This window comes from Spermophilus citellus (assembly GCF_964194105.1).
Source record: "Spermophilus citellus genome assembly, chromosome: X".
NCBI lineage: Eukaryota > Metazoa > Chordata > Mammalia > Rodentia > Sciuridae > Spermophilus > Spermophilus citellus.
In genome coordinates, this window is record NC_138190.1 from 18712931 (window position 1) to 18725146 (window position 12216).

The window sequence follows — 12216 nt, forward strand, 5'->3', positions numbered from 1 at the left end:
GACTGTAACTTTCTCATTCAGAGAGCTTATAAACTTCAAGAGTTTCAACTGCACCTAGTTTGGATTTGGGCACATATTAAAAATAGAATTAAATAATCATAAAAATAGAATAAAAATAATCATGTCAACAACAATTAAAAGAATAACTTAAGACAATCCCCGTTTCTTAAATCCATCCCTGTTTCTATGCAAAAATCAAGGGATTGTGCTTTGCCCTAAAGCTTATACTCTAAAATGCCAAATACTGACACATTAAAAATACCACAGATGAAGTGAAAGCTTGGAATTGATTTGGCTCAATGCTGGTGTGTTTTTAAAAAGAGAAGAAAACCAAGGCAAGACTCAGAACTTTGGGGTGCCACTCTTCATTTTATCTTTTGCCTGGCCTGCTGTGCGCCCAAACCCACGTGGCTGAGCTGTCAGAGTGGGTGCTGTGGTCACAGACACGGGGCACTGCACCAGTCTCAGCTGTAGACATTGTGGCAGTGGCTGGGGCTGGTGCTGCCCTTGAGGGGTAGGGGAGAGCTGCAATCTCTGTGGAGGAAGGCACTGCCTAGGTGTTTGCTGACCAGAGCCAAGCTGACACAACATAGCTGACTGGGGCTGCAGAACACTGTTGCCTCGAGCTAGGTTAATGACAACAGCTTGCGGGGCCAGCAAGGCCCACTGTTGACCACCTGAACCTGGCACAGAAGCCTGTGGCCCTGCCTGTGGAGGAGGAGCAGCTGTGGGTTGCTGAAGCTGTTGCTGTGGAACCAACTGGTAAACTTGGGGCTGGGGCAGGGGCTGGGGCTGAGGCTGCAGCTGCTGGGGCTGCTGCTGCTGGGGGTTCAAAATGATGGAACCAGGTGGAAGCTGGAAGACAGTAACAGGACCCGAAGTGTTATTTAAAATCAGTTGCACACCTGCTTGAGCAGGTGACTGTGTTGGACATGGCTGTGCATTGTGCAGTTGACCTCTGGGGGGCAGAAGGCCCTTGGGATGCATGCTTATAGGTACATAGGCACTGGTGGAATGGGTCAGCACAGGGTTGGAACCACTCACCAAAACCTGGGCTCCTTGCCCTGGGCCCACCACATTGATGACCTTTAGGCAAGTGGAGCCCACTGGGTCCCGGGTGGTCAGGGTTCCTTCTGAAAAGCTGGCAGGGGGCCAGGTGGCTGGATAAAGCACTCCTCCTCCTCTGCTGACACCTAAAGGAGACGTCTGATAAAGGCCACGTCTCTTAGGAGCTGGGGCAAGAGGTGGGAATCTGTGCAAGCTGCTTGCCTGCTGTGCAGGAGGACTGTTACCTGACAAAGTCTGTCCTGCGATGGAGGGAAGAGTCACAGCCAGAGCTCGAGGTTTCAATGCCTTCCCTGGTACTGAGGACTGCACCCATCTGGTGGTAGGCTGCTTTGGCTTTTTCCCTGAAGAGGGTTGCATGAGATGGGCTGAGCCACTGGAGCCGTGGGGCATCTTGTATGCACAGTCGACTTTGCTCTGGATGGACTCCTGGCACACATTCACTGGCCCTGCATCAGTCTTTGACCCTTCCACGAAGCCATGTGAATGGTCAGCTGGGGAGACCAGCGGGGGATACATCTGGATCTCACATGGGCCCTGTTTAGGTGATGCAGTTTTGCCAGAGAAAAGCGGATCATTGAGTGACTGCATGAAGCTCAGCTTCGTTTCCCAGAGCTGATTGCCACCATCACACTCAAATCCAAAGTTATCTCCTAGCTCAGGAGCTGGCCAGACTGTTGCTTGTGGGTCATCAGATCCCAAAGACTCCTTCACTTTAGCATATTTCTCCACATCCACTTGAGAAGGTATGGCCAAGTCACAGCATCTTTCTTTCCACTTGTCCACACAATATCCAACTGGAGGCATCCTCAGGTCTTGATTCAGACCTGCTTTTCTCTCTTCCTCTTTTTTGCAAGCAGTCAATAGTCTTGCATCAGGGGGAGACTGATGTTGTGACAGCTCTTGCTGCAGATTCGGAGAGGACAATGAATGCTTCCTGAAGCACTGGTTCATTGGGTTAGTATTCATCTTCTGCTTGTTATACAGTAGCCTGTTAGCAGTGCAGGTGACAGCCACAGAGGGATCAAGACACAATGGTTCAGCTGTAGCTAAGAGCAGTTCACTCTCAAGGGCAAGTTTGTCTTCCTGAGTCCATTGGAGGTCATCACTCGTCATGGACTCTATATCACATGCTAAAGTCTGCATGGTGGGGCGCAAGAGAATATGCCGGCTTTGGTAAGTGGAAGGTTCCATGTCACTGCACTGTCTATAGTCACGGATTTCTGCTATGACACACCCACAATGAAAAATGTTCAGCTGTGATTTTTCTAGGACATCCAGTAGAATAGGTGGTAATTCTTCTGCATCCAAGTACTCAAGCAGTTCCCCTTCTCCATAAGGCAGCTGGATGGTCTCTGAAAAGAACCCACTTTTGTCCTCCAGCATCAGAGAATAGCCCTTATTTCCCGGGTACAAGTTGACTACTAAGCATGGCAAGGACTCTCTCCTAACCAGCTTTTCCAGCAAGTTGACATTGCTCCTGAGTTCCTCCGTCCCCTCGGGCTCTTTTTCACATTCTTCTACATAAATGTCATAAAGTTTTTGATGTAGAGATTTCTCCCCACTAGATGAGTATTTTCTCTTAGGGGGTCTCTGTTGGGCACTTTCAATGACATCCTCTGCACGATCCAAAGCTTGTTCTAAAGATCGCTGCATTTTAAAATAAAATAGGAACCCTACAAGAAGAGAAAAACGTACGTGCATTGGTGAAGGGAGGTGGAAATCGTGTGGGCAGTTATCACTCTGAGTCCTGCAAACTCTACAGTCCACCCTGAAGCCAACAGCCTTCATTAAAGAGGGGCACCAAGAACCCCCCCCCCCCGGGGGCATTACAGAAAACACCCAGAAATTTCTGAAAAGACCTGTACCTGGTTGCGCCACTGTCTGTGCCGCGTTGGGTGCTCAGTTGGCCGGAAGTGGAGAGGGGCCAAGGTCAAGGAGTGGCCGTTAGCACGCATGCGCACTCCTATGCATCCCAGGCCCAGGCCCAGACCTGCAGGCCGCTGAACTGCAGACTCTGGCCACACTTCCTGTCTGCTCTCCACACTTCCGTTAGACTTGTGCGTGTTGTGGGGCTGGTCACATTTTTTCTTTTCCATTTAGTTTGAAGAGCACACACAGAACACCAGCAACCAAGGGAAATAAATATCGGATGCTTTGGGGACACTTTCACTGTTCTCCAGAGTTCCCAGGAATGAAATTGCCAGGAAAGTCATGGAAGGTGTAATCTGTTTTGGTGGGAACTTCAAGATTTACTATGTTGGGCTGGGGATGTGGCTCAAGCGGTAGCGCGCTCGCCTGGCATGCGTGCGGCCCGGGTTCGATCCTCAGTACCACATACCAACAAAGATGTTGTGTCCCCCGAGAACTAAAAAATAAATATTAAAAATTCTCTCTCTCTCCTCTCTCACTCTCTCTTTAAAAAAAAAAAAAGATTTACTATGTTTGGAATGTCTTTCCTTCATGTTAGGGCTGCCCCTGGTAGCCATCATCAGTTCAGTTCACGTAAATGAGTCTGTTTTTCTAGCTCTTTTGTACATGGAGACTCCGTGCACTTGGTGCAAGCATCAGAATTCCTCATTGCATTCTTCTGCAATCTCCTGCCTGAGGGTTTTCTTATAATAGTACACTTATCAAGATGTTCTTATACACAACCACTTACCATTGATTTCTCCTTGTAGAATCTTCTTATAGAGTTGGGAATTTTAGAATTCTTGAAACGAATATAGTGGGTCACTCTATTGACTATACAATACAATCAGGATAGTAAAGGGACATTTAACCTTTTTCCTTGAAAAGTTCCCTTGAATCTGTTGTAGATTGTAGATTTCATCCACATTGTAGATGAAAACAATTATTCCTGTTGGTGGCAGTACAGTAAAGTGTAGGCTAAAGCTGTGGTCTTGATGATGGATTTGGAGTGGTATGATTGAAGCTTCCACAGTTTATGGAATATTGTTTTCCAATAAATTTGTTGCCTTGATATCTGCTAGTGTTTGGGGGCAGGTGTTTAAAGAATCTCTGAATATTAACTTTTAAAATAAACGTGCTTTTTTGTACCAATAAAACTGCATTTATTACATGTTACATTAGATATATTATATCAAATTGAATTAAAAGTTCCTTTACTAAGAGTGTCTTTAAAAAGCCCTCATTCGGCTGAAGAGGTAGTTTAATGGTGAGTGCTTGCCTAGCATGCCCAAGGCCCTGACTGAGCCCCAGCACCGCCAAACATGAAGCAAAATGACTCTCATTCAGAATCAGACAAAAATGATTTCCTTTGGAAACACCAATCACCATTGAACAAATGGGCAGTTCTGGACTATCTCAAGGACCTTGAAAACAGTTTCTTTTCTGGTATGCATTCTTCCCGTCTCTCTATCTCTCTCTAAAAATTTCCACATGTCTGAATTTAGGCAAAATATAAGAGCTACTTTTATGGATAAGTTAGTCACAGTTTGCTAGCCATTAATTTTGTTTTCTTGGAATCTCCCAGTTTTCTGTGCTTCGCAGTTCCATGGTGTGGTGTAAATGCTGCCCCTTAGCTCACGTCTCAGGCTATCTGCCCACCCCAGCATGGGGTGGACCAGCTCCTCAGTTGTTGCAGGAGGAGTCAGCCACCATTTTAGTCAGTTATTTTGCTACTATGACCAGAAGACCCAACAAGAACAATTGTAGAGGAGGAAAAGTTTATTTGGGGCTCACGGTTCACAGGTCTTAATCCATAGATGGCCAACTCATTGCTCTGGGTCGGAGGTGAAGCAGAACATCCTGACAGAAGGGTGTGGCAGAGGAAAGTGGCTGAGGACATGGCACCAGGAAGCAGAGAGAGAGTTCCACTCACCTAGGACAAAATATATACCCCAAAGGCACACTCCCAGGGACCTACCTCCTCCAGCCACACCCTACCTGCCTACAGTTACCACTCAGTTAATCCCTATTAGGGGATTAATGCACTGATTAGGTTAAGACTCAGAACCCAATCATTTCACCACTAAACTCTCTTGCATTGTTTCACACATGAGTTTTTGGGGTACACTTAATATCTAAACCCATAATAGCCACTCATTTTTTATGATATAGGTAATGTGCTATATAATGTATTTGGACAATTGGAGAAGTGAGATTGTATTGCATTCAAGTGAAGTGGGCAATAACAGAAAATGTTTTTTTCCCAGCTATTAAAGGCAACAGGTCCCAAATGAAGGTTTTGGCCTGTTCCTTGTTCCCCAGTGGGCATACCCCATGGCAGCGAGCGCATAGGTAATGTTGCAGGAGACTGTGGATGTGTCTGTTTTCCATCATCCATTTTTTGGTTTGGTACTGTTTTCATGGCTTACCCATCCCCTTCATCTGAACTGCCTAATTACTGAGTCTTTCCACAAAATTATTTTTTTTAATATTTATTTTTCAGTTTTTGGTGGACACAACTTCTTTATTTTATTTTATGTGGTGCTGAGGATCGAACCCAGTGTCCCACGCATGCCAGGCAAGCACGTTACCACTTGAGCCACCACCCTAGCCCACACAAAATTAATTTTTAATAAATTACTCTGAGTGCACAGCAACCTTTGAAACTTCGAGGCACATTGTGTAGCCTGGTGGCTGATTTCAAGAACTCCCAATTGAAGCCCTCCTCTAGGGCTATTCAGTGGATGATAACACAAGCTGAGAAATCTTATGAAATAAGAAAATTCATTTACCTTCATCATAGTTGACCCAATTTATAATGAGCAAACTACCTTGTTCTTTACTCATTGACATCTAGGTCTAGGTTTTTGCCACTCTCCCCTGCTTCCATTAATTAGAGGGACCAGTAGAGAACTTGGCACTGCAGGGTGCACAGAGAAGAGAAGCTGAAGATCCATTACTTGTTCATCTTATCCTGGGTTAACCCTCCAAAACTTGCTCTGAGACTTAATGTATTTCTCCTGTGATTAGGTCCCAGCTACAAGTAAAGTGTGTCCTAGGGAACATTGTGGTTCTGTAAGATTGAGTGAATATCACTTCCTACCTCCTATTAAACAATCATTCAGTGCTTCTTCATCTGGTCAGTGTTGTTTATTGGACCTAAATTCTTTTCAGAGTCCATAACTATTGCATATCATGTCATTCCTTTCCCCAAACTTGATCTTCCCTTACTTTTCCTCCACTCATCCATCCTTTTATCATTTTTTTTCTGAAAAATAAAGTTGTATTTTGTTATGATTTTATTGCTTTATAAAGACTTCCATTTTACTTTCTGAGGTAAGTACCCAGATCCTAAGTCAGGATTTCTTAACCTGAATGATTCACGTTTTTCAGGGGGATGTTTTGTACATTGTAGGATATTTAATAGCATCCCTGGCCTCTGTCCACTAGATGCTAACATTGTTCCCTTGGATTTTATGACAACCAAAAATATTTCCAGACATTGCCAAATGTTCCTGGAGGCAAAATTGTCCCTGGCTATGAATCGCCACTTGTTAGTGTCACAAAACCAGATCTGGAGAAATGAAACAGCAACAACCTATAAAACACCTCAATTTCTAGGGTTGTTTGAATGATAGATGTGCTTTCTGATTTTATTTTTGTTTTTACTGTAATTGCTGTTATGGCTGGTCCTGAATTATCCTGCTGATGCTCTAAACCTGCCGTTGTTCCTAATTAAGAGAATTCCTGGCCAGTGGGAGATATGCAAACAAAAACATCATCAAATATTTAGAGGGTATATTTTAAAAAAACAAACTAGCCAAGGCAATTTTTGTTCATCTACTTGATAAATTGTCTGCAAGCATTTCCACATTTTCTAGGTTTATTCAACAACTGAAAACCTATGTTCATTTCAATACCTTTTCTTCAGTCTTCTTTCAATATTTGCTCTTTCAGTATGTATTCTTTGCACTTCATTTTCTTAATGTTGGAACATCCTGAACTTGATCATTTTACTGCTTTTCTCTATTTACACTTAGTTCTTCAATGACCTCATCTAGGTACATAGGTTTAGGACTATCTATACACTGATGGTTCCCAAATTTCTAATCTCCAGCTTGGACCTCAATCCTGAACTACAGACTCAAAACATCAAGCTTCCTATTTGAAATTCCCATTTGGATGCTGATTAGAATTTTAATTTTAACATTTCCAAACCAAACTCCTGATGTTGTGCCCAAGCTTGGTTTTTTCACGTGTATCAGTGGATTTTTGAACAGAGAATTGGATCACAATGAGTGATATGGAATAACATTTATTTATAGTGATTGAACCTCTCACAATCATGGGTGAAGCTAGGGACATTAAGGTGTAGAAGAAGACATCTGGAGGATCAGAGTAAAGTTATGAAACAGGAGCCACAAAAAGAAGCTGGTGAAGAAGTCTATGGAAGTTTGTTGCCTTGGCATCTGGGAGTGAGCCTGATACCACTGGGAGTCAGAAGCACAAGCCACCAGGAAGGAAAGGAATATGAAGCAAGAGAGAGCAAGGACCACCTGGAACACACAAGGTCTAACTGGAAGTGTTGAGGACAAGCCTGTGTCCGGTTCTCAATGCCTTTAACCTTGATGATGCAGGTAACTTGAAAAAGAAGCAGCTCCTTTTGCCATGGAGGTACACAGACACTTGGCCCAGGAGTCTGAAAAGCCCTAAAGGAGGAGATCCAGTGGGAGGTGGAGGGGATTTGGGTCCAGCTACTGCTTACCTACTGGCTCCCAACAAGGTAAGCCAGAATATCAGTGATAGTGTATGTGAGCTGCAGTGGTGCCTGGTACCTGACACTGACCTTCAAAGTTTAATGGCTTTTGCTTTAATTCTGTCTTCCAGATATGAAAATTTCTATGAATTTAAACAAATGTATCCACCATTATAGAATCATACAAAAGTTTCATTGCCCCCAAAATTCTGTTCTTTGTCTATTTATCCCTTCCTACCCTCTCACTGCTGACAAACACTGATCTTTTTACTGTATCCATAGTCTTGCCTTTTCCAGAAGCATACAGTTGGAATCATATAGTCTTTTCAGATTGGATTCTTTTATTTAGTAACATGCATGATTTTATGAGTCTGGAGTTCAGGAGGCAGGCCTGAAACTCTAAGAAGCATAGTCTCAGCTTAGCCAAGTTGACACAGTACGAAACCATCTTCCTCTTCTCAGGAAATGACAACTTCATCCTCCTAGTTGCTCAAGCCAAAAACCTGAGAATCATCCTCCCTACATCTAATTATAATATTTATTGAATGAAAATAAAGAGGACCTATGAATAGAAAACATATTAATCAGAAGGATTTTTATTGGGGGGCGCATATGGAGGAAGCACTGGATAGGGTAAAAGAAAAACAGTCTTCAGCCATTTTAATTGCCATACTTCTTGATACCCATGAATTTCCTAGTTGGATCTATCAATTGTGGACATAGTTCTAAGAGGTCTCCTCTCAGATATCACAGAAAGGTCCCTTTGTGGTAGATGATACATGCTCTTTGATGCTCATATGTTGAGAGCCACAGCCAAAGGGGCCCCAGCAAACTTCCAGCTGCCAGCAAACTTCCAGCTGCCGGCTGATGATTGGCTCACAGCAGCCCCAGCAACATCTAGTTGATTGGCTCCTCTGCGGTGATGTTCATTGGGCTGTTTCCCTGCCCTTCAGACTGCCGGCTGATGATTGGCTCACAGCAGCCCCAGCAACATCTAGCTGATTGGCTCCTCTGCGGTGATGTTCATTGGGCCGTTTCCCTGTCCTTCAGACTGCCAGCTGATGGTTGGCTCACAGCGGCCCCAGCAACATCTAGCTGATTGGCTCCTCCACGGAGCTGCTCATTGGGGGACTTCTTTGGCTCCGCCCATGCGACCCAGGCCTCAAGAGCAGGAGGATTGTGGGAGGTGGTGAGGCTTGTGTGGGTGAGAGGCTTGGGGAAGCCGGTGGTGGCAGTTGGGCTCTGAGGGTTTTTTCCTGAGGAGCTGTTTTGTTTGGTGTTTTTAGTTCTAAAAATAAAGTTAGTTTCTTTTGACAAGTGGCTCCTGAATTGTGCCCAGCCAGACTGCGGCACTCATACCCTGTAATTCCTACCTTTTGTCCATTTCACTACTCCCTCATCAGCCTCTCAGAGCACTGCTAGAGGAAAAGAGGCCATTGAACTTTCAACTTGTCAAAAGTTAACAAAAGTTTAGTGGCTTAATCAGCAAGATTTCTAGACAAAGCCTTTGAAATATCTTTGGATTTAGAATGTCATTCCAGACTTTGGGGACTGACTACCTGACAGGGTAGCAGGATTAGGAGAAGGAAAAAGGTTTACTTTTTTATTTTTTGGCAAACATCTGCCTGCTTTATTATTATTATTTATACATTTTTTAGAGCAGTTTTAAGTTCACAGCAAAATTGAGTGGAATACACAGAGTTCCTACATATTTCCTACCCCAACCCCCAGCCTCTCCCAGTATCAACATTCCATACCACTGTGGTACATTGGTTACATTGGATGAGCTTATATTGAAACATTATTATCAATAAAAGTCCATAGTTTACATTAGGGTTAACTCTTTTTTTTTATTGGATGTTCACAACATTACAAAGCTCATGACAAATCATATTTCATAGATTAGAATCAATTGGGTTATGAACTCCCATTTTTACCCCAAATACAGATTGCAGAATCACATCGGTTACACATCACATTTTTACATACTGCCATATTATTGACTGTTGTATTCTGCTACCTTTCCTATCCTCTAATATCCCCCCTCCCCTTCCCTCCCATCTTCTCTCTCTACCCCATCTATTGAAATTCATTTCCCTCCATGTTTGTTATCCCATTCCCCTCGTAAACTCTTATATATAATTTTGTATAACAATGAGGGTCTCCCTCCATTTCCATGTGATTTCCCTTTTTTTTCTCCCTTTCCCTCCCGCCTCATGTCTCTGTTTAATGCTAATCTTTTCTTCCTGCTCAGCCTCCCTGTTCTGCTCTTAGTTGCTCTCATTATATCAAAGAAGACATTTGGTATTTGTTTTTTAGGGATTGGCTAGCTTCACTAAGCATAATCTGCTCTAGTGCCATCCATTTCCCTGCAAATTCCGTGATTTTGTCATTTTTTAGTGCTGCGTAATACTCCATGGTATATAAATGCCACATTTTTTTTATCCATTCATCTATTGAAGGGCATCTGGGTTGATTCCACAGTCTAGCAATTGTGAATTGTGCTGCTATGAACATCGATGTGGCAGTATCCCTGTAGTGTGCTCTTTTAAGGTCTTCAGGAAATAGTCCGAGTAGGGCAATAGCTGGGTCAAATGGTGGTTCCATTCCCAGCTTTCCCAGGAATCTCCATACTGCTTTCCAAATTGGCCGCACCCGTTTGCAGTCCCACCAGCAGTGTACAAGAGTACCCTTTTCCCCACATCCTCGCCAGCACTTGTTGTTGTTTGACTTCATCATGGCTGCCAGTCTTACTGGGGTGAGGTGGTATCTTAGGGTGGTTTTGATTTGCATTTCCTTGACTGCTAGAGATGGTGAGCATTTTTTCATGTACTTGTTGATTGTTTGTATGTCCTCCTCTGTGAAATGTTTGTTCATGTCCTTGGCCCATTTGTTGATTGGGTTGTTTGTTTTCTTATTGTCTAATTTTTTGAGTTCTTTGTATACTCTGGATATTAGGGCTCTATCTGAAGTGTGAGGAGTAAAAATTTGTTCCCAGGATGTAGGCTCCCTATTTACCTCTCTTATTGTTTCTCTTGCTGAGAAAAAAACTTTTCAGTTTAAGAAAGTCCCATTTGTTGATTCGTGTTATTAACTCTTGTGCTATGGGTGTCCTATTAAGGAATTTTGAGCCCGTCCCCACAATCTGTAGATCGGAGCCAACTTTTTCTTCTATCAGACGGAGAGTCTCTGATTTGATATCTAGCTCCTTTATCCACTTTGAGTTCACTTTTGTGCGTGGTGAGAGGAGGGGATTTAGTTTCATTTTGTTGCATATGGATTTCCAGTTTTCCCAACACCATTTGTTGAAGATGCTATCCTTCCTCCATTGCATGCTTTTAGCCCCTTTATCAAATATAAGATAGTTGTAGTTTTGTGGATTGGTTACTGTGTCCTCTATTCTGTACCATTGGTCCACCCGCCTGTTTTGGTACCAGTACCATGCTGTTTTTGTTACTATTGCTCTGTAATATAGTTTGAAGTCTGGTATCGCTATACCACCTGATTCACCCTTCCTGCTTAGAATTGTTTTTGCTATTCTGGGTCTTTTATTTTTCCATATGAATTTCATGATTGCTTTATCTATTTCTACAAGAAATGCCATTGGGATTTTGATTGGCATTGCATTGAACCTATAGAGAACTTTTGGTAGTATCGCCATTTTGATGATGTTAGTTCTGCCTAACCATGAACAGGGTATATTTTTCCATCTTCTAAGATCCTCTTCTATTTCTTTCTTTAGGGTTCTGTAGTTTTCATCGTATAGGTCCTTCACCTCTTTTGTTAGGTTGATTCCCAAGTACTTTATTTTTTTTGAGGATATTGTGAATGGAGTGTTTTTCCTCATTTCCATTTCAGAAGTTTTGTCGCTGATATACAGAAATGCCTTTGATTTATGTGTGTTGATTTTATATCCTGCCACTTTGCTGAATTCATTTATTAGTTCTAGTAGTTTTTTTGTAGACCCTTTTGGGTCTTCTAGGTATAGAATCATGTCATCCGCAAATAGTGATAATTTAAGTTCTTCTTTTCCTATTTTTATGCCTTTAATTTCTTTCGTTTGTCTAATTTCTCTGGCCAGTGTTTCGAGAACTATATTGAATAGAAGTGGTGATAGGGGGCATCCCTGTCTTGTTCCAGATTTTAGAGGGAATGCCTTCAATTTTTCTCCATTCAGGATGATGCGAGCCTGAGGCTTGGCATAGATAGCTTTTACAATGTCGAGGTAAGTTCCTGTTATCCCTAGTTTTTCTAATGTTTTGAACATAAAGGGATGCTGTACTTTGTCAAATGCTTTTTCTGCGTCTATTGAGATGATCATATGGTTCTTATCTTTAAGCCTATTGATGTGGTGAATAACATTTATTGATTTCCGTATATTGAACCATCCTTGCATCCCAGGGATGAATCCTACTTGATCATGGTGCACAATTTTTTTGATATGCCTTTGTATCCGATTCGCCAGAATTTTATTGAGGATTTTT

The 12216-nt window shown here is 42.7% G+C and overlaps 1 protein-coding gene across 1 annotated transcript; it reads right to left on the bottom strand.

Annotated features, from left to right (window-relative positions):
• Nucleotides 1-342: 342 nt before the first annotated feature.
• Nucleotides 343-2721, bottom strand: LOC308638983 (transcription factor SPT20 homolog; the record flags this gene model as incomplete). The annotated part of the gene is made up of 2 exons (XM_081276905.1): nt 343-708; nt 1045-2721. The coding sequence occupies 2 exons, from the start codon at nt 2719-2721 to the stop codon at nt 343-345; spliced, it is 2043 nt and encodes a 680-aa protein (XP_081133031.1).
• Between the last annotated feature and the right edge of the window lie 9495 nt (nt 2722-12216).